General features: G+C 36.8%; 1 protein-coding gene across 1 annotated transcript in view; it reads left to right on the top strand.

Annotated features, from left to right (window-relative positions):
- Window positions 1-2,784: 2,784 nt before the first annotated feature.
- TMEM236 (transmembrane protein 236) overlaps window positions 2,785-23,400 on the top strand; it is a gene marked incomplete at its 5' end in the record, with an annotated part of 30,631 nt that continues 10,015 nt past the window's right edge. Inside the window, 3 exons of the mRNA XM_084253289.1 lie at window positions 2,785-3,041; window positions 14,806-14,878; window positions 18,977-19,121. Coding sequence (XP_084109415.1) covers window positions 2,785-3,041; window positions 14,806-14,878; window positions 18,977-19,121 — 475 coding nt within the window. The remainder of the gene's footprint in view (window positions 3,042-14,805; window positions 14,879-18,976; window positions 19,122-23,400) is intronic.

Below are 23,400 nucleotides of genomic sequence, written 5' to 3'. Positions count from 1 at the left end.
ATGTCTGTTTTCATCTCTTTCTTCATGCTTGGGAAATTCTCTTCGATTATCTCCTTGAATAGTTTCTCTGTTCCTTGGTCTCTCTCCTCACGTTCTGGGATTCCTATAACTCTCATATTTCCTTTCCTCGTGGTATCAGATAATTCTCAAAGTGTTTCTTCATTCTTTTTTCTTTGTACTTTTTTTTTTTGATTCTTTTTGTTTCTGTATCTTCGAGAATACCAATTCTGTTTTCGTTGCTTTTCCCAGAGTTCTTTAGTTCCTCCATTAATCTCCTGCCTTTCCTTCATTTCCTCCTTTAAGTACCAGTTTCATTCTTCATTAATTATACCTCTTATATCATTCTTTTCCTTTTTGACTTCTTTATGTTTTTTAATCATGACAATTTTAAATTCTCTATCTGGCAGGCAGGGAAGTTCTTCCATGTCATTGTTGTTAGGTTCTGGTGTCTTCTTTTTGTGGTGTGTCCTTGCCTTGAGGTCTTGCTTGGTTATTTGTAATTTTTCCTTCTCCCTGTTGTTTGTTTTCTAATTTGTTCTATGAGTTGGGACACTGTGCCACTGATACTGCAGGCATCTCTTTGGGGTGCTCCTTCTGGGATGTTGGGAACTGGTGGCCAGACTGAGTCCAGCACTATTATCCCATACTCCACAAGGGTAATGATGCTGTGGATATGTTGATGGGCACTGTCCCTGAAGATCCCTTCCCTCTATATTTACTCAGTTCCAGAATGGCATTGTGGAGTCCCTGGCTTCCAACAATGGCAGCACAGTGGCTGCACTTTCCTGGTGCCTTGATGGCAGATCCTTTGATGGCAGATCCTTTCCTGTCTCTTACCTTCAATTTTGTAGGAAATCCAGTGTACAAACCAAATCAGGAGAGAAGTGACTGCAGTAGAATTATCAAAAGGTGGGAAATAGCATTTCAAAGGAGAAAATGTTCATTTCTTCTTGGAGGACAGTGAAGAAAGGTAACACAGAGAAATCCCTTAATCTGAGGGCTAGAGGATAAAGGCTATGCTTCTTGGCACTCTCCTGTGAGATCAAAAGAAGGCAATCAAATTCAACTCAAAGTTCCCAGCCAGAAAACAGTTATTCTAGGCTCCCCTGTCTTCTGCTTGCCTTTGGCTATTTTACTGTTCTTTAGTACTACCATTAAAGAGAAACTTATTTTGATTCTTCTGAGAGGACGTCTACTGCATTTCAGTAGATTTAAAATTCTAGTTCAAGTGAAATAACTAGGCAGCTAGAGGAACTGGCTGGCTAATTATCCTGCAGTGGGAAGGCTGGAAGTGTGAGTCCCTAGAGCCACCACCAGAATCCTAGGTCAGCTAGAGAACTAGGCAGCCATGGGGTCTTTTCTGCAAAGGATTTTGGGAGATAGAGCCTCGGGAAATAATGGTGTGAATCAGTCTGACAGCAGGCACAAGGGAAACCATTTAAAGAATCCTGGGGTAGAGGGATTAGAGTGAGTGTTGATGCAATGTTCTCATCTTCAGCTTATCTGAAGCTCTCACCTCCTGGCTAGACTCCTCTGGCTCCCGGCTGACCCCTTGCCTCCAGGTTAATGTTACTGTCCTTTCTCCACACCAGCACTCATTCCCTTTTTCAAATCATCAGGTGACTCCTCTGTTCAGAAAGCATTCCTTTTACACATGCACACCACCCAAATCCTTCATGGGACATTTACATTCTAACCCCAGGCACTTTTTCTAATATTACCTTCCACCTATTTCCTGCCATACCACACCAGCTCTTCATAAACCATTCTAGCCATTTTGGCTTTGCCTGAAATGTTCATACCCCAAAATCTGCCATCCATCTTTCTCATCTTACCTTTTTCTCCCCACAGTCAAAAAAGGAAGTTTCTGTTATCAGGGCATTTAGTCAATACTTCTGTTATTTTTTGTTGTTCATAGGTTAGTTTCCTCCATTGACCTGTAAACATCTTTAGGGCAGGAAACTTCTGTCACTCATTGATCTTCACATCCCAACATGTAGCAAAATTCTTATCATAGGGGCTCAAAAGTGGTTTTCAAAGGGAGACTATTTGTGCAAGCAGTTGTTTTCTTTTAAATATTTGATATGTATTTGGACACTCTGAATGTGTTAATCCTGATAACAGATTTCTAATATCACCCTTTTGGTTTCCTGACTGGAAAAATAAAAATCACATTAATCTGTGTCATATTGTAATTAATGTGCAATAACAAATATTTCATGTACCAGGAAGCTGTATAGAAGCTTGGCAAAGTGAGCCCAAGCTCCCTTTCAAACACTTTGAAGAAAAGTGATGAGTAGTTTTCCAAGATGAAGACTCAGGTTTTGGGTATCTCTCTTTGCCTGAATTTCCTTAGCTATAAAAACAGGATTGAGATTGCATGTGTTCTTCCCCTTTAACTCAAGTTATATTATCCCAATGGTTCTACTTAACAAGAGTTAAATATTTACATAATTATTTTTTGTGCTAGCGCTACATTAAAAAAATATCTGTTTCTCCTAGTGTTCCAGAGTTTTCTCAGAGGATCATTTGACTTCTGATAACGGATGTGCAAACACATTAAGTGATCACTTCTACAACTGCTCTGTTTCTTTAAGAGACCTCGGTTGTTAAGTTGAAAGATCATTGAACCATATGAGGGTCAATAAAAAAAAAAGTCACTGGTTAGTGATTCGAGTATAAGGAACTTGATCCTTGTTCAGTACTGTGTGTCCATATGCTACTCACAACTGAAGGAGGAGCGTTTGCTTGTCTGCAGCTCGCAAGCTTATGGGGATGCTAAAGATGCCTTCTGGAAGAAAAATCAAGCTCGTGATTTTTGAGCTCCTGGAGTATGTTGCCTTCTCTGTTCCCACACTTGTGATAATGGAACAGTTTGCCAGTGCCTATCATAACGTAATGAACACATCTGAGAAAACGCATTATTGGTTGATTGTTTCCTGTTCTATTGCCTATGTGGCTTCAGTGAGTCTGTTGATTTGGGTTCCTGTAAAAGTTCTCTTATACAAGAAACGTCATCTTTACAAAAAGATTAAAGGATGGTAAGTAAAAGAATTCTTTTTTTTTAAAGATTTATTTATTTACACAAGAACCGGGGTACAGGCCAGATATGCAGGAAGGTAAGAGGATTCACTAGAGGCAGAGCAGGGAACAGAACAGGCAGAATGACCAAAATACACTGCTGAGGGGAGCAGCCTGTGACAGGAGAGGCTCCGCGCCTGGCAGGGATGGAACCGGCGCTGCAGATGCTGTGGACAGTTTCATAGCGCTATGCTCAACTGCCGGCGCTACCAGGGAGGCCCAGTAAAAGAATTCTTTAACAGAAAATGTCCTAGAATGCTGTCAAAGTTACTTTCTTATATAATATGTTAGCATAGCATAAATGTACATATGTAAGATTAATGGGAAATAATAATCACCATTTCTATAAATGTACTGATAGTATGGCATCTTCTATAATTTTCACAAAATAATTTTTGATAATGAATTATTTGTGTTAACAGTTTGGAGTTGCCATGAGTCCACTATATCCTGAATGGTAAATGTTGGGTTTAATTTCTCTTACACTAAGTTACATAAAGTTTCCAGTTAGCTTATTGAAATCATGATCACAAATTTATGACATGAGATCTCACTTTTGTGTAAGACTTAGAGTAATGTGTATTTTTGAGTGTTTTCATTGCTTTATTTTATAGGTCTAAGGCATCCTGTGATGCTAACTGTGATTTGGAAAACTTAAAAAAAATAATGTTTTGTTGGTAAATTCTATTATCTAGATTGGGGGAGTAGTTCAATAATAATAATAATAATAATAATATTTAAAATACATCAAGGTTTAATGTCAATTTAGCTAACACTGCAGCTTATCATTGTTGATCCTTGTAAAGATGAAGTCTCTGATAGTAATCTATAGTTTTCCCTTTAGATCCTCAAAACTGATTTTTACTCATTTGTTATTCCTTCAATAAGCTAAATTTTCTTTCATACTTATCTTTTATTTCAAAGTCAAACTGAAACATATTGGAAAGCAAGGAACTGGGAACTTTAACATAAGCAAGGGCAGAAATGTAAAAATAATTGATAAATCAATTCAGCTAGAAATACTGTTGGGAGGGAGCAGAGGAAAGAGCTGAAGTGTGGGGTCTGTGAAGCCCTCTTCACATGCTGATGCTTGGATGTGGCCCAGAGAAACTTGCCAGGGAACTGAAAGCTTCCTGTGGGTAGCTGTTGAAGGGTTTCTGGAGATAATCCATTAGATTGGTACTGTTTTTATCAGTGACACTTAGAGGTTTCTCAAGCTTTTATGCAAAGCCTCAGAATCACCTGGCAAGGAATTGAATCTGATCTGCACCCTCCATGCCTTGGTAGGAGTTATATTGATTGTCTAAGACTCTTGGTTGGGCCAAAAGTTTTGACACAATGGTGGAAGGTCCAAATGACCCAGGAGTCAACCAGTAGAAGGTACCCTTTGATTTTTGTTTTTTAACATTGGCTCAAATTCCTAATGCCCTAGGTTCTGAAAATTATTCAGGCAGTAAGCCTTCCGATATAATTTATTATTATTGTTGGACTATAATTGCTTCTTTACTAATCTCTATGTGCTATAATACATATATGTGTGTGTGTATTTCATTTAATTCTGTACCACCACAGGAATTACATATTTTCATGGGTTTATCATTCTAAGTCCAAAAAGGAAACTGATTAGAAAGGTTAAGCAACTTTCCTAGTCAGTAATTAGTGAGTGGAAGGGCCAGACCTTGGGCCTATTCCATTTCATGCTGTAGTTGGTACTTCTGACCACGATTTACAGTGCTTCTTAGAAGGACAAGTTCCCAATCTCCTGAGTGTAAGGAAGAGAGTAGTCTTTCATTCCCAGTCCCTGGTCTACATGTTTCTATTGTACATCTGGTCCATTTACTCCCCCTTCAACAGGTGTTTGGAACAGTCACAGTAATGACATTCCTGAGTATATTTTTCTCATCTTTTTTTTTTTGGAATATTATTCTAGAATTTAGTGTCTGTATGTGGGTGTGGTTGGCCACAAGTATTCTAAATAGTTTAATAGAGATGACATGTGATCTGTAATTTCAGTGAAACTGAAACTATTACCTGTGGCCCCAGTCAGGAGCATTGTCACAATGTTTTCCCTTACTGGCATAGGAGAGAAGCTAGAGTGAATGGGCAGTGTTCTCGTTTAGCACTATTCTAATTGTACTCTGTTCTATAAAATTTAAACTTTATGACAACCCAGTGAGATAGGTGCAAGTATTCTCATTTTATTGGTGAATAAAAGAAACTTAAAGAAGTAATTAACCTTGTCAGGTGATAGAGCTGATAAGTGGTGGAATGAAGATTTATAAGCCCTGATTGACCTGTGCTGTCTCATTTACCTCATGCAGCTTTTCTTTTACTCTTTCTGACTTTGAATGCCAAGGGTATTTCAAGAAAAATGCAACTATTTTAATGCCACTAAGATACATTTTAATGCCACTAAGATACATTCCCAAAGATGTGTGTTTGAATAGTAGATACAAGTTCTAAAAATGTGTATTTGCAATTTTAATATAGTTGCCAATACAGAGTGTGTCATGTGTCTTGAATGATAGGTGAAAATAATGGAAAAATAATTGCTGTTACAGAAAGTAGGGATTAGAAGTATGCATTATTTTCAAAGGAGACTTAAATGGTTGTGTATGTGAAATTTCATAAAACTTTAGTATTCACAGATTTATTGATGATTACAACCCCTTCTAGGTCCATATTGCTATGATCTCTGTGAGGCTGGTTTGTAAGAGAGAGTAAGTTATCCACCTGGTAAAGGGTGTGCCTTGGGCATACAGCCAAGTTGTGCATATCTGAAGCCAAATTCCAGTTTCAACACTGACTTGTGAATCTTATGCAAGTTCTTTAAATTCTTTCAACTTCAGTTATCTCATAAGCAAAATAGAGGCACCCTAGTTTTTACATTAAAGAAACTGAATATAATGATGCCTATAAATCCTCATATAGTCCTGGCAGTTAATAAGGACTCAATGAATATTGGTGTTATTACTGTGGAGTTTGTTTAATCCTCAGAATGACCAAGAAGTGGTAGAAAATATGATAAAACCAAAGAAAGTTGTATGCTAAAAGACATCTGTCTCCTTAATCCTTCAAGAATAATTCAGAGCCATATAAATGATATGATTAATATCTTATAGTGTTTTGCATTTACGTGGTGACTTTAGGTTTCATTTTTCTCACATAACCTGTATCTATCCCAGTGTTGTAAAGTTGACTCATAGGGAAGGAAACAATCTCTGAGAGTTTTAAGACATGCACTACAACAACAGCAGAATGTGAACTTTAATCCAGTGCTCTTTCCTGTACTCTTGTTAAACACTTCCTCATTCTTTTAGAATAATTGTTTTTTATGTCTACTATAATTTATAATAGATTAGGAAGATGGTTTAAGCAATGAACAAAATTTTTTTACACACACACAGACTTGCATATCCCAGTAGATAAGAAAAGTCTTTTCTTGGTGTATCAATGGTGAACCCATGGAGCTATGGTTAGCCTGAAATTAGAGCAAATTTCCAGGCAGAGGGAATCTTGGAGCAAAGATAATCCTAGAGGACTCATGGGAATTCTCAGATTGACTTGGGATCCAGAGCTGTGTCTAGTAATTCTATGGTATCCTTGAGATTACAATTATTTTATAGACCATAGCATGTCAGGATTTCTGGGAAGTGCCTACTTTGAAAGACACCAGTGTTTTGGGCTACACTGTACCTTACTTAAGTCTGTAATATATTCAGTGAGAATTTGCTATCGTTCTATTTTAGGTAGTGGTGGAATTGTAGTAGTAGTAGTTATTATTATTATCATTAGTAGTAGTAGTCATAATCACAGTAAAATAACAACAAATATTCATTAAATAGTTAACATATACCAAGTATAGTTGTAAATACTTTGTTGTACTAGTTAATTCTCAAATCTTTATACATAAGGACACTTAGAGGGCCCATTTTGAAAATGGACAATTGGCACATAGAAATTGAAAGACCACATGGTCAGTAATGGAGCCAAAACTGACTCCAAGACATCTGGTCTCTTGAGCAACTTCCTGTTCCATCATAGTGCATCCAAGTGTCCTGCACGACTAGGGCTTTGCTTCAGCACCTCTTCTGCTCCCAATCGTCTCAGTGGATCTGTGATCTTCTTAAATACTCAATCAAAATCATTTTCTCATACTTGACTACAGACTTTCTTTTTCTTGCCTCACCATATCCAGTAAATCAGCAAGAACATATTCACTTTTTCTTTTCTTTCCTGTCAATGCAACATATAACCAGATTGCGTCAGATCCTTATTCTTTGTAACTTTTCCTCACTCCAGTAGACCCTCATTTCTGCGGCTGCCATACACTTGTGTTTCTGGCATGGTTCCCTAAATTTTCAGATATTTGTGTCTAGTGTCATATCATTTGACCTGGTTGTTTTTGTCTAAGTAATAAAGAAGAGTATTTGATTAACTCATATCGGGGCTCTGACAACCTTTAGCAACTGGTGTCCACATTGATTTTGATGTGTTCTGTCCCCCTGATTCCATTCTGGTCTTTTTTGATAGAGTAATAATTTTCTTTAAAAGTTTCTGCACATCAGTTTTATTCCTTGAAATCTACCCTTCCTTTTACTTGGAGTTCAGTGTTGACATTATACCATAGAATCCTAAAGCTGGAAGGCACATTAGAGTTCATTACCATCCTATTTCTCATAATACAGATAATCTGTTTCTGACTTTAAGGAGAACTAAGTACTTTTTATATCTCTAAGTATGAGAATATTCTTATTTCCTAATATTGATATAAAATATGCCACCATGTCATGTCCTCTCCACCTTTCTTTGTAGACTTCATCTCCTCTGCCCCTCTTTATATATCAGTGAGTCTGCCCTTGTCCAGGAACCCTACTCACTGTCTCTGATTTACCCCCTTTTACTGTTTTTTTGAGCACTCTCATCAGATCTCATAAACTGCCACTCATAATGATTCTCCGAATTGTGTCTCCTGAAGTCACTTTCCCTCTGAGCTCACTGTATCTATATGAAAGCATTAAAAACCTGAAGATAGCTGCCATCTCAACCATATTCTATCCCAGTTGAGCTAAGACTTCTCGATTCTGGAGTTCTATCAGTTATTCGTATTCCATGGTTTCTGGATCTTTACTCTCTTAGTCATTTCCTTGGGAGATGATTGACTTGTAAATGTCTGGATATGATCTCATTGATACACTGTTGTCTTACTGATTTCAGCTATTGTTATGTTATTGACTTCAATTGAAACTTTGTCTCTTATTTCATAACCAAGGGTACAATTTACCATCAAAATGTCTATGATATTTCTAACATAAATTCTGTTGCTCATTATATTAGTTTCCTAGGATAGCCAGAACTGAGTGGTTTAAACAATGGAAACGTCATGTGTCAGGTCTGGAAGTTGGAAGTTCAAGATCAAGATGTTGGCAGTGTTGGTTCCCACCAAGGGCTAGGAAAGGCAAATCTGTTTCAAGTCTTTTTTCTAGTCTTTGAGGGGTTGCTTGCAATCTGCAGCATTCCTTGGCTTATAAATGTTTCACCCTGATCTCTGTCTTCATCTTCAAATGACATCTCCCTGGTTTCTTCATGGTCTTCCCTATGTGCATATCTGTTTCCAGATTTTCCCTTTCTTAAGGTATCTGCTCAGGGCCTACCTCCTGATGGCATTTTAATTTATTGCCTATGGTGATAAACTCATATTCTGAGGTACTGGGGGTTGGGATTTCAACATATAAAGTCACATTCTGAGGTACTGAGAGTTAGGACTTCAATGTATCCCACTGGGGGTCTTAGCAGTCTGCCTTCTGCTCCCAACCCCAATTTGTGTTCTTCCTATGTGCAAAATAGACTCCTCCATCCCATTATGTCTAAAAGTTTTAATCAATCTAGCATCAACCCTAAGTCCAAAATTTCAACGTAATTAACTAAAAGATCCAAGTTCATCATCTAAACCATCCAAATCAATTATAGGTGAGATTCTGGATATGTTTCATCATAGCACAAAAATTCCTCTCCATTTGTAGCCCTGTGAAACCAGGCAAAATATTATTTGCTTCCAAAATACAATTTTGAGGCTGGCATAGAATATAAATTCCCATTCCAAAAGGGGGAAGTTAGAAGAAACAAAGGAAGCATGGGTTCCAAACAAGTAAACAACCCAGAATGACTAATTTAATCAAATTTTAAGGGTTGACCATGTCAAATTAACCAGGTATATAACTTTGTAAAATCAAAGCATTTTAAAAAAGGATAAAACTTCTATTTTGAAATACTCAGTAAAAATATATCATGGCAAAATATTTTGGTAGGGCTTGAGAATAATCCTCTGGGAGCTGCATGCTTGGCCCTCTGGGTTTGTCAAGATGGAAGTTTCACTTCCTTAGTCATGGCAGCTCTGCAGATCAGAGGAGAGAATTCTGGGCCCATGATGACGGTAGTGGCCTCCAACCTTCTGAATCACTGTCAGAGTCATTCTTCCCTTTTCTGGAAAGATAATACATATTAGCAGTAAAGTTGTTTTATGAGCCCATTTCCTGTGCCTATGGAATCCCAGAAGTCTGACAACTTTTCTTCGTTTTGTCCCATCTCTTCCCCTTCTGTCCAAGCTGGCAGTGTTTCTGCTGAGATAGTTGACTGGATTCACAAGTCACACCCTTGGTGTCACTCCAGAAAATGCTCTCTCAGTTTTTGCAATATGGATAGGCTGAGAATTTTCCAGATCTTCAAGTTTTGGTTCCTTGTTGTTTAATCATTCATTCTTTAATTTGTCTTTTTCCTCTCACATTTCAATCAGCAAGGAGAAACCAGGCAGTACTTTCAATGCTTTGCTTAAAAATCTCCTCAGCTCGACATCCGAGTTCATCACTTATAAATTTTACATTCTGCTCAATAGAACACAATCAATTTTTCTGCCAGTTTACAATGGGATTCTTTTCTCCAGTTTCCATTTTTGTCTGTCTGTCCAAGACCTCATTTCTATCTAAGATCTCACTAGGAACTCTTTAGCATTTTGTTCTATCAATCTATGTATTCTCTGATAGGACAGACTTTCTCCACCAGGATTTTCTTTAATGTTAATATTGTTACCACCAGTATTTTCTAGGCAACTTTGCTTTTTTCTTTTATGCATTTCAAACTCTTTCAGAACGTATCCATTACCCAATTCCAAAACCATTTCCACACTTTTAGTTACTTGTTCCCACTTTCAGGTAGTGAAATCTGTTTCACTTTCCTAGGATTATCATAACAAAATATTCCACCTGGGTGACTTAGACACAGAAATTTGAATAAGAATGTTGTATCACAATTCTGGAAGCTAGAAGTTCTAGGTCAAGAACTAGAAGTTCTAGTTCTAGGTTAGCGTTAGCAAGGTTGGTTCCTCTGAGGGCAGCCAGGGAAAATTTGTTCCATGTTTCTTCCCGACCTTCTGATGGGTTGTTGACACTTTCTGGCATTCCTTGACTTAAAGATGTGTCACCCTGTTCTCTGTCATTTCCACATGGTATTTTCCTGTGTTTCTTCATGTAAACTTTCCTCAGTATGTATCTTTCTCCAAATTTTCCAATTTTATAAGGATACTAGTTTTGTTAGATCAGGACCCATTCTAATGATGTAATTTGAAGATACTACCTGTGGAGAGACCAGATTTCTAAATTATGTTAAATTCTGTGGTGCTGGGAGTTGGGAATTCAACATATCCTTTTTGGAGCATATAAATCAATTCATAGCATCCATTAGTAAATTATAAGTGTATGCTAGCAGTAAGTCAACATTTTCAAGTACAGGTTATTTTATTTGGTTAAATAAACAGATTTGGATTAATACTCAGTTTTTTTAACTGCTTCATTATTCATTTAGTATATACAAAATTCCAAATCTGCTGGACATTTTCTAGCATTATGAGATTCTTGAACTTGAATAAGAAACAAATTACATCCTATTTTCTTTATTATTAAGAAAAGCTAGTATTTCATTCCATTATTAATGTTTGTAAGAAACCACAATAGTATTATCAGGACCTGGACATTTTTAACATAGTTTGTTCCATATCACACTGTAATTCTTATAGATAATTCAGGAAATGGTTTGTAAATCTTCCCTACTGTGAGACCATGAGTGATTATAGTTTCTATTAGATCTTGAGTAATCCAAAGAAAATAAGACGAGAATGTTTTTATAAGTAGACAAATATATTATTAGTACAACATTTAAAATGAATGTAATTGCCTCCTTTTGTAAATCTATGTATTTTGTTTTATGTATTTAAATATTCTGAGAAGGCTCCATAGAATTTACTGCATTCTCAGAAGGTCCATTTCAGAAAAAAGATGATCTCAATGCTGGAGATAAAACAGTGAATGACTTAGCTTATGTACCTGCAAAGAGTGGTGTAATAAACAGCAAGTAAAGAAATGATCAGAAGAATTTTGTATAGTCATAAGGGCTGCATCTATCTATCTATCTATCTATCTATCCATCCTCCACCTACCTACCTACCTGTCTACCTCTCTACGTACCTATTTATGTGTTTGTCCATCCATCCATCCATCCATTCATCCATCCATCCAGAGATATATTAGAATGTGATTATGGATGACCAAGTCAGAGGAAGGAGATGACAACCTAGAAGTAGAGAATACCAGGCAAAAGGAGTAGTCATTGTACAACTGTAAGATGGGGCATGTTTGGTGTCATCATCAGAAAACCAGAAATAACCAGAAAGCTGGAGTTGTGTGAAAGCAGAGGACATTTTTACACCCAAGTAAGGAGGAGAGTGGGAGAAAACAGAGAAAACAGATCATGTAGATCATGTAGGAAAGTGTAATAGGTTTTAATCTTATTCTAATAACATTGCTCATATATTGGAAATTTTCTTAGAATCTTTTATGTGAAACTTGTAAATCTCCAAATATATTCATTGGAGATTTGAAAAAAAATCTATAAAACACACAAATCTGTGTGTTTTGTGGTATAATACACATAAAATTTATCATTCTAATCATTTTTAAATCTTTACCCATTAAACAATAACCATACCCCACTGGAGATTTTTGAGCAGGCAGTGATAAGATGTGACTTAACTTTAAAAATAAAAACAAAAACTGTTCTATGGAGAAATTGTTGCTAGGTGAGAATAGAAGCATCTCTAACAGGAAGCCAATTAGGAAACTTTGCAGGTGAGCGATGATACTGGATCAAGTACAAAGAGTTAGCAGAGGTGGTATTTTGGCAGTTAGTCAGGATTTGATGATGATGTTGATGTTGTTGATTCTTTGCAGGAGGCATAAGTTGTCTTTTTGCTTATTAGACATCCAAGTGGAGGTGTTAGACAGACAGTTGGTATTTAAAATCATGCCACTGGCCAGAATAATAGAGGGAGATAATGTAAAGAAGAGGCATAGAAGCAATCCCTGGGGCACTCTCATCTTTTAGAGACCAAGTGGAGAAAGCTCTAGCCAGTCTTGGAGAGTTGAGTACTGCCAGGTACTGGATCTAGGCTTAGAAAAGGAGGCAAAGCTACTAATTTAAAATCCCATCTTACCTCTGGTTTTGCCAGATCCAACTGACTTTGGCCATGAAAGGTGGTCTCTTGCCTCCTAGCTTATGTTTATATCTGAGACCATTTAAGACAGGGTAGGATGGAGGGAGGCATTGCAGCACCAAAGAGAAAACTAGTCGGGGCCTCTCTGGTGGTGCAGTGAGTTGAGCGCTGCACTGTGAAGCTGCCCACAGCCTCTGCAGTGCTGGTTTAATTCGTGGCCGGCCAGGGAGATACCCACATGGTATGGCAGACCTCTCCTGTCTCACCCACTGCTCCCCTCAGCAGTGTCTTTGGTCTTCTGCCTGTTCTGCTCCCTGCTTTGTCTCTGGTGAATTCTCTCACCCACCTGTGCCTCTGACCTGTGCCCCAGTTCTTTTATAAATAAAAATAAATCTTAAAAAATAAAGTCTTTAAAAAAAAAGAGAAAACTACTTATAGGAAAGACACTTATAGAAAACTACTTATAGAAAACTACTTATAGGAAAGACACTAATATTTGTGCTCAGAAACATAGTATCATGTAAATGTAATTAATGTAATGTATGTTTTATTTAAAAAAGAGTAAATGAGTCATTGTCAAAGACCTCTCTGGGTATTTTGCCTCCCAGTAAATTAATGGTGTTAAATATGTGTTCATGGGGCCTCCCTGGTGGCACAAGGGGTGAAGTTGCAGCATTATGAAGCTATCTGCAGCACTGCAGCATGGCAAGAGTTTCATCCCCAGATGGCCAGGGAGCTGCCCACATTGCACAGCAGATCTCTCCTGACTCGCCCGCTGCTCTCCTCAGCAGTGTATTTCAGTTAATTGCCTGTTCTGTTCCCCACTCTGTCTCTGGTGAATCCTCTCACCCCTATCACCTCTGGCCTGTACCCCAGTTCTTGTATGCATAAATGAATAAATCTTTAAAAAAATAAAATAAATATGTGTTCAAATCTTTCTGTCATAATATCATGTACATATTATATCTCAATAAGTATTTGATTGATTTTTATATGATTTTTTTCATTGAGTAAAACATTTACAGGGCCTCTCCTGGTGGCACAGCGGTTGAACGTTGGGTGCAAAGCTGCCCACAGGCTCTGCAGCTCCGGTTCGATCCCTGGCCACCGGGGAGGGTCCCACATGGTGCACAGACCTCTCCTGCCGCGCCTGCTGCTCCCCTCAGCAGTGTATTTCATCAGTCTGTCTATTCTGTTCCCCGCTCTGGCGAATTCTCTCACCCTCCCCTGCTTCTGACTGTACCCGGTGCTTTATAAATAAATAAATAAATCTTAACAACAACAACAAAAAAAATTTCCAGACTTTTCATTTTATTTATTTATTTTTAGAAGATTTATTTATTTATTTATACAAGCACTGGGTACAGTCAGAAGCGTGGGAGAGTGAGAGAATTCACCAGAGGCAGAGCGGGAAACAGAACAGGCACACTGATGAAATACACTGCTGAGGGGAGCAGTGGGCACAGCAGGAGAGGTCTGCCACCAGGCCATGTGAGACCCTCGCTAGCTGCTGGGGATCGAACAGTGCTGCAGAGGCTGCGGGCAGCTTCGCAGCCCAGCACTCAACCGCTGCGCCACCAGGGGAGGCCCCAGGTTCTTCATTTTAAAGTAATAATATATTATCTCTAAATATATTCTTTGAAAAATGAATTTTTATTTGTTTTTCTTATTGTAATAGCATTGCATTACAACATAAGTTTCAGGTGTGCAGCATTGAGAATCAACATTTGTATATGCTACATTAAGTTCACCATTAAAAGTCCAATACTATCCTTGGATTTTTAGTTGTGAAAAATCAATTTTATAACATGGGTTATAGTATAACTTGAGAGAACAATTCTGGTTGTTTTCTTTTTTTCCAGGTGATCATGAGATTCCAAAGTGAGCAGGTTTCCAATTCATAAATTATGAAAATGCTGCATGCCATTATACTGGGATTTTTGCAGTAGTCTTTGTTTGCCTAATTATTTGAAAATTTCTCATCCCTTTGTTCCAGAAAAGCATTCTGGTTTTTGCATGTGCTACCCTTTGCCATACATTTGGGAAATAGAAATAGGGAACCAGTAGCTTCTTAGAAAAACTATATATGAATGGAATAGGAACTGCAAAATTAGCAAAATGCAGCAGGAACTGTTGATCTTGTACATTATTGCTTTTGCTTATTTTTTTTTTCTCCTTGCTAGGAGACCTGTTATGATGATGTGTGTAGTACTCACCACCCTTCCAAGCTTCAGCTTTTCTGTAGCAATGACTGAGGTATGAATTTTGATTTCTTCTGTTGCAAGTTTTTGTGATTTTAAAATTTCCCATTATAAGGATTTGACAAAGGATGTGTCCAACAAATGTCTTAACGTTTGTTTTATTCAGTCTTCTTTTAAGTTGCTATGTATTTAAAATACTAACTTACTCTGAAATTATGGAGGAAGGTTTCGCAGTCAATTAAAAAAAAATTGCTTCTGTGTGTGTGTGTGACAGAATTTTTTTCAACAGAATAAGAAAAAAACAAAGGAATTGAAAGTCTACTTTTTATAAGTGCATTCAGTTCTATATGAAATAGAAAAATATGCAGGGAAACAACCCCCTCCTACTCTAAGACCTTTGATAATATATCCATTCATACATAATTTGCACATAATATTTACATCAAAATAACTTTTAGTTTATGTTTTGACTGAATGTTGCCTCAAAAAGACTCTGGTAGGTGTGTGCAGGAGAGAATTATAGACAGAACTTTCAGGCTGTGAGAACTTTATTATCGAAGTTCAAAGAATATCTTACTAATCTTTTTAATTTTCAAGGTTCTGTGAAAAATATAATTTTATCACCACAAAGTGCATAAATTAAATTACTTTATGATAGTTCATGTCTATATTGCATAGATGTTCATTAAATACATATTACAATGTCAGGTACTATGTTAAGTACTGGGGTATAGCACTCAGGATTTTTGACAGAATCTCTGGCCTTCAGTAACCATTGATAGTAGGGAGAAAAAATAACCAGGCAATTAGAATACATATGTTAAGTGTTGTGAGAGAGGTGAGTAGTGGGTAGTGTATGATAATACATGATTGTAAGAATATTTCCAACATGCTACATTTGGACAATGTGTGAAGGCATAGACTAATGTAGGAAGATGACACCTGATAGTTTGTATGGAACTGAAGCCCATGAATATTTCATCTGGATTTATCACTTTTCCTCTCCCTTCCCCAGTGACCTTTGAGAGTACATGGGATTTTTCCCAGTTTTAAAAGCTCAGTTTACAATCTTTTAAGGAGCAATTATTATAAAATGATGGTATATCTGTAGATTGACCTCCTTTTTCTGTTACTTCCTTGTATGTCTTACCCATTGTTGCATATTTACCCCTTATTGTCTTAATTTTTCTTGAAATATAATACACAAATAGTAAAGGGCACCAAAAATAAATGTATATTATTAATGGAATGACACAAAGAAAATCCTTGTGTAAACACTACTCTGGTCAAAAATTAAAACTTCGCTAGCTTTCTAAAGCCTCTAAAAGCCTCTTTCTTAAAAAAAAAAAAGCCTCTTTTTCTAAAAGCCTCTTTTAAAGGGAACTCAAATTATGTATCACTATCCTTACTGTGCTAGCTAACAAGCTATCTAGTTCGGCTTCTTTTATTCAAAACTATGGTACACTCATATTTCTATGTATAATTGTAGTTCATTTTCATTCCTGTAGAGTATTTTGTCTTGCGACCATGTCACAACTTATCATTTCTACTCTTTTTTTTTTTGGTGTAGAAGATCTAGGGTGTAGGCCAGAGGTGCAGGAGGCTGGGGTGAGGTGAGAGGATTCACCAGAGACAGAGTGGGGAGCAGAACAGGCAGTCTACTGAAATACACTGCTAAGCGGAACAGCCATCAAGACAGGAGATGTCTGCTGTGCCTTGTGGGTTAGCTCCCTGGCTGGGGATCCAACTCAGGCCATGGCAGTGATAATGCTGACACTTAACACCTAGGCCACCAGGGAGGCCCTCGTTTCTACTCTTAATGGCCATATCAGGTTTTAATTTTGACTATTAAAAGTATTGCTGCTTTAAACATCCTTGGATATGTCTCTTGGTGAGCATGTGTAAGGATTTCAATTGGTTAAACATATAGGTGTAGAACACATGGGTCATATGATATTCATATGCTCAACTATTACAGAAAATGCCAGTTTTCTGATGAGATTGCATTAATTTAGACTTCAGCTAGCAGAGAATGTGTATGCCCGTTGTTCCACCTCTTTACCAGCACTTGCATTATAAGTCTTTTTATTTTAGCCCTTCTGGTAGATATATTCTTGAATCTCATTGTTTTTAAATTGAATTTCCCCAATAATTAATGAGGTTGACTTTTTTTCTATCTTGTCTTTTTTTCCTATTGTCTTATTTATCTTTTGAAAATTGATTAAGAAGAGCTATTTGTATGTTTAGATTTAAAGTCTTTTGTTGATTGTGTGTATTGTGTAGATCATCACACTCTGTGACTTAATAAGCTTGCTAGCTTTTGAGGAAGAGAAGTTCTTACATTAAAAATTCTCCAATTTGGACCTCCCCGGTGGCACAGCGATTGAGCGCTGGACTATGAAGCTGCCTGCAGCCTCTGCAGCACTGGTTCCATCCCTGGCCGCCGGCGAGGGTCCCACGTGGCGCACAGACCTCTCCTGCTGCGCCCACTGCTCCCTTCAGCAGTGTACTTCATCAGTTTGCCTGTTCTGTTCCCTGCTCTGACTCTGGTGAATTCTCTCACCCTCTCGCACTTCTAACTATACCCAGTGCTTATATAAATAAATCTTTAAAAAAAAAAACTCTCCAATTTATCAGTTTATTTCCTTTGTGGATATTGCTTTTGGTAACTTGTTTGGGAAGATTTTTTTCATATTATGAAACTGATCCTCCAATTCCTAATGATATTCTCCTATATTATATTTTGGAGGGCATATTGTTCTACCACTCTCTTCTACATTCACAATCCATCTGGAACTGATTTTAATATATGTTGAGCAGTAAGAGGTGAAGTTTTATTATTTTTTTCCAAGTGGTACCCTGTGGATTATACACAATTAATGAAAATGTCTGTCTTTCCCACATTTCTCTGCAGTGCTACTTTTGTTATAAATCAGATGTGTATGTACTTGGTCTATTACTGAGCCTTCTATTATATCATTTTGCCTACTTTTGTAATCCTGTACTAATAGCACATTGTTGTAATTCTGCTAGTTTTATAATAGCTTGTTATACACAGAAGAATAAATTTTCCTATAATTTTTTTTCTTCTAGAGTGTCTTTCCCTTAGTATTTCTACATGAATTTTAGAATCAGCTGGCTATTTTCTGCAAAATGGTGAAGTTTTGATTAAAGTTGTACTGAATGGTATCACTAAAAAACATTTATTTTCTAAATCTTTGTTGTTGGTATGCATAGTTTATCCATTTGGGGAGAATTTTCATATCGTGTATGAAAAATATTTTGTTTTTCTTTCTTCCTTTTATGCTATTTCCTTCTTTCTCTTGTTACACTAACTACAAGCTTTAGTAAAATGTTGACTAGAAAGGTCATGGTCTCTTCTTTGTTTTATTGTTGGTATCAGAAGAAAAATTCTCAACATGTCACCATTTACATGATACTTGCCATAGGTTTTTCTGTTGATACCTTAGTCAGATGAAGGAAGTGCCCCCCAAACTATCAGGGCTTATCTGTGATTTCTCTTGTTGGAAGACCTTAAGCTCCAATATGTGTGTGCCTAGTTAGAAGAACTAGGATTCTCTAAACAGAGTCTCTGTTTAGCAGTAGAATTGCAGGAAATTATCTGTTCCACCATTACTAGGATCCGATTACATTTTTAGTATGCACTTACCAAGCTCAGTCTTTAACTGAAAGCTCTTCTAGTTTTAATATATCTTTAAAATGGTTCACAACCTTGTGGGGGCTCTCCCTGGTGGTGCAAGGGATTAAGACACAATCTATGAAGTTATCCGCAGCCTCTGCAGCACAAGTTCAATCCCCGGCCAGCCAGGGAGCTACCCACATGGCGCATCAGACCTCTCCTGACTCAACCTCTGCTCCCCTCAGCAGTGTATTTCAGTCAGTCAGCCTGTTCTGTTCCCCACTCTGTCACCAGTGAATCCTCTCTCTCCTACTCCACACCTCTGGCCTGTACCCCAGTTCTTGTATGCATAAATAAATAAATCTTAAAAAAAAAAAAACAAAAAACCTTGTGGAGTTTGAGAAACAAATAACCAAGCTTTCTTTCTTTTAACAAAAGTATTTATAATTAATTTAGCACTGCTTTTAGACTAATGAAATAATTGAACGTTTCTAAATGGTTTTCTGAAAACAGGTTCAAAAAAATACTACTGGTACCATATCTGCTGCTCTCCCTGATAACTTACCTGACCTGCCAGTCTCTTTGGTTCTGACTTCCTTAATTGTGGTTGACATCATTGAAAAACTCAGGATTTATCCTCTTAGAGGGAGGCAAAAGAGTAAGTATTATTTTAAATATAAATATTTTAAAAAGTTGACATATTATTCATCTGCCTCATCCTGTTATTTGTTGACATGTTTAATGATGCTTTTTCTTAGAGTGAATATTACAGATAGAATATTATAAATGAAGATACCTAAATATAAGTATCGTTAAACCTACATTGAGAACTTGACATTTATTCTTATTTGCATCTTTATAGTACTGATAAATGAATAGTTACCAAATATTTAATACTAAAAACCATAATATTTTCTCTAGCAAGAACATTATATAGGTAAATTATTATAGATATGTATTTTTAGGAATTCTCTTAAAACCTTAAGTTTTGATGAATAAATAAAGCATTTAATTTGGATATGTTTGGTATATGAATTAGTATGATTAATGCAGTTACATCCTAGGTTATGTTGTTTTCAATTGTGTAAAAAAAAACCTAAAGATCACATTAATAAAACCAAGATATGCTACAGTCTTCCAAAGGCACAAAATAGCCTCAGTTGAAACTAAATGTAAGTTGGCCTTAAAAATAAAAGTACTTTGTTAGTTGACTATTTTATTTGGTTAACCATATATTCCCTCAACTCTATTTAATTTCAACAGATAATATCTGTGTTTAATTCACAATATTTGCATGCTAGTTTTTGTGTGGATAAAATTTTGCTTTGGAAATAGGGTTTTGTTTAATCAGTTCCTGGTGTGTGGGTAAGTAACTGGAGTGAGTCACGGAAGTGAACTTAAGAGTAATAAGGTTACTACTACAGCTTGGAAGGAAAACAGCAGAGAATCATTTATGGGTGATGAGCACTGTCTTCCAATTATTCTTGATCCTCAAATTGAAAAGCAAAGCTGAACTGGAAGCCACCAGGAAATCTGAGAATCTGAATTCCATATTTGCTCTTTGCCCTTGGGTACGAGACTATGGACTGTTATGTTTAGCAGGTTGGTGAAGGCAGATAAATTGGCAGCCAGCAGTCATCTGTTGAGGGAAGTCTCTCACAGTGTCTCTCCACTCTAGAACTGAGTGTATTTGTCTTAAACTGCAGAGATTTGGGAATATCCAGGGCATTTGCTACTTCTCCAAACTTACAGACATAAGCTGTTCTGAAATTGGGCTGTTCTTAAGGATTCTGTATTTTCTGCATTTATGTGAACTTTCTGTCCAAGTTTTTAGTGAAAGTCCTCTTTGAATCCTTGAGGTATTCTCACTTATCTTCTGGAATTTGTATTAATACATACATTCACAAACTTATAAATTGTAATACATAATTTTGAACAAAAGCACATATGCTACAAATATGGCTTCTTGCATGAAGATGTAGGGAAAGGGTGAGTGATGAACAAGGTTTAGAATAATTTGTTTCCTTTTTGAAAATGTTGGGAAAGGAAATCTATTCTGTTCTGTACTTTTTATCCAGCTATCTTTAAACACATCCACATCTGTCATCTTGTAGCAGTTTTGATTTTATTCTAACTGAAACTAAAATAATCCAGTGCTTGGATTTATGGACACTCTTGCATGACCCTAACCATTTTAATTCCACTCTCCAAAACCTTAACTTTTGTGTAACTTTTCTTTTAAGATATTCTATGTATGAAATATGCTTATGCTTAAAGCAGTCTTCACTGGACAAAGGAATTCTTTCTGCTAATTTCCAGTTACCATTTGAAATACCTGCAAGATTGCCTCAAGCAATTACCAGGTCATAATATCTAAGTATAAAATTTCATGTAAAGTGAGCCTTACATAGGACTGTTGTCTGGTACACAGATTTCAAAGACTGGGAAACCTTGCAAATGTAGTTTATATTATTTTTCTAAAATAATATATTCACTTCAAAAGGTTATTAAATAGACATAAGCAAAAAAGAAGAGAATGTTAATCAGCTGTGATACTACACAATGGAGATTTATAGCTAATAACATCTTGGTAAGCATTCTTCAGTTAACAAAGCCTACTTGAAGGAGTGATCTTAAACCTCTTAAGTCATATACAATGTTGTAAACCAGTGACATCTCAATTAAAAAAATAAAAATATATACAACATTTAAAAATACATAAAAAGTACTGATACCTGGATCTAAAAAAAAAAATAGAAAGCTTACTTTGTAACTTCTTTTCTCTTTATGAGTATTATTATGGGTCTCATTCTTGTTATTGTATCTTCTGCTATATTATTTTTATTGGTCAAACACTACTACATTAATGAACCATAATTAATTAACTAACTCCTTTTGCTGGACTACTAGGTTTTTTTCCCCCCTAGTTTTCAACTACTGTAAATACTACTGTTATGACTTGTTCAGAAGTGAAAATGCTTGAAACGTGAATGGCAAGGATGTGATTAGAATGCATAAAGTGATGTGTTGGGCAGGGGAGACAAGCCAGGTTAGAGCACAGGTGTTTGAATGGTGCAGGTGGCCTCTGTTTAGGGACTCCTTGTTGTATATGGGAATCAAGCTACTCTGCAAGGTGACTGACCAAGCAGAGACTGAGACACAGAGAATCAACTGCTTCTGGAAGACAGCTGCATGTCAGGATGATGACCACAGAGAGTGTCCTCAGAAGACCCTGAGCATCTGCACATGCCCAGACTTCTCAGCGACAATGCTTGCCAGAAGGGACTGTTATGGACTGGATACACATGCAGGCAGATACAGAGGGAGGACTAGTTGATTGTACAAACAGTGTGGCAAGATAGCTTGTCTCCATTAGGCAGATCTGCATAGTCAGAACCTACTTGCTAGAGGTGAGGTCAGCAGGCTATCTGAGTGGAAAACAACAGAGCTCTCCAGTGGAGGTGGTTTCCACTGTCACATCAATAAGAGGCGCCAGGTGTGATGTTGACAGTGTAAGATTTTCAAATAAATCTGCTCTCAGTGGCCCTAGTCCAGATACTTCTGTGTAGTCTCTTTAACACCCAAAGACTTGGGTCAAGTGCTGCCAGATTTCACAACATAAATTTGTGAAATTTCTACATGTGCAATTTCTAGCTCAGAGTATATGCAAGGTTTTAAGAGTTTTTTTTAAAAATCTATATATATGTAAATCAATCAAATGGATCTCTCTAAATAATGCCCTAATTTATCATTATATTTATTTACTTTTCAGGTTAAGCATGTTTAGACCCCTGCCTCTATTGTATTGGTATTCTTAACATTTTGAAAGCATTTAATAGAGAATTTTAAAAATATCAGTATCAGTGCCAAGCACAGTCTCCTAGATACACAGAAACAGGATCTCTGGGGATGAGGCTTTGGCATATGTATTTTTTAAAATAGAAAACCACATTGAATAATTCTGATTTATATTCCCCAATTAGAAACTGCAATTCTCACCCTTGACTGCACAGTAGAATCATCTAAGGGGCTTTATAAGGTTTGACTCCTAGATTGCACCTCAGATAAGTAAATCATAATTGGGAGCATGGAGCAGGCACTAATAATTTTTAAAGCTCCCCTGTTATTCTCTCTTGTGGAATGTGACTGAAGTGGATGGATGCAAAGAAATATTTACATCTAATAATGTCTCAATATTTTTGTGAAATAGAAAGCAAAGATACCTGCTGAGACAATGAGGATGAACAGGAGAGAGAGAATGTTTAACAGAAATGGGAAGGAAGTGAAGTGGGTCAGGGACAAGGAGAAGTGGATGAGTGATGCTTGGGGTATAGGGAAGAGTAGAAAGCATGAATCTGATTGGTTCCAGGACCAATCTCCAACACTGTGGTTTTTCAACACTCCTCAGCAATCTAAGCTGTGACAAAGAAAAAATAGAACTGTAGGACTGATCCAGATTTGGAAGTTTGCAGAGCAGGAAAGGAAGAAGGAAAAGAATCTGTTACTTTGAGGTTTTTTGGTTGTTTTTTTTTTTTTTTTTGTCATTGACTTACAAAAAAAATTTCTTCAATTAATGGCAATGATTTTTTATTGATCTTCTAAGTGATTTCCATGGACCACTGTTAAGTTATATATAGGGGGTCTTACTGATGGGATATGCCCCATAATCATGAGAGGGGTCTTTTCAAAGTACTTTTGTGTGAGTTTTATCTACTGACCAACACATTGGGGATGATTGTTGGACTAAGAGTGTGGAATCTCACAGCGTAAATGATTGTTTCTTTAGGTTAATCTAGATGTGCAATTTCTGACTCAAACAAGATTCTGGCATCTAAAATTTTTTAAAGTTCCACAAGCAGTGATGATGCCCAATCTGGTTGAGAGTCCATGTTTATAGGAAATATTAATAACATGACAAATAGCAAGTAAATGCTGAG

This window comes from Talpa europaea (genome assembly GCF_964194135.1).
Source record: "Talpa europaea genome assembly, chromosome: 14".
Taxonomy (NCBI): domain Eukaryota; kingdom Metazoa; phylum Chordata; class Mammalia; order Eulipotyphla; family Talpidae; genus Talpa; species Talpa europaea.
The sequence above is the reverse complement of the archived record's forward strand: the minus strand, read 5'-3'. Positions and strand labels throughout refer to the sequence as shown.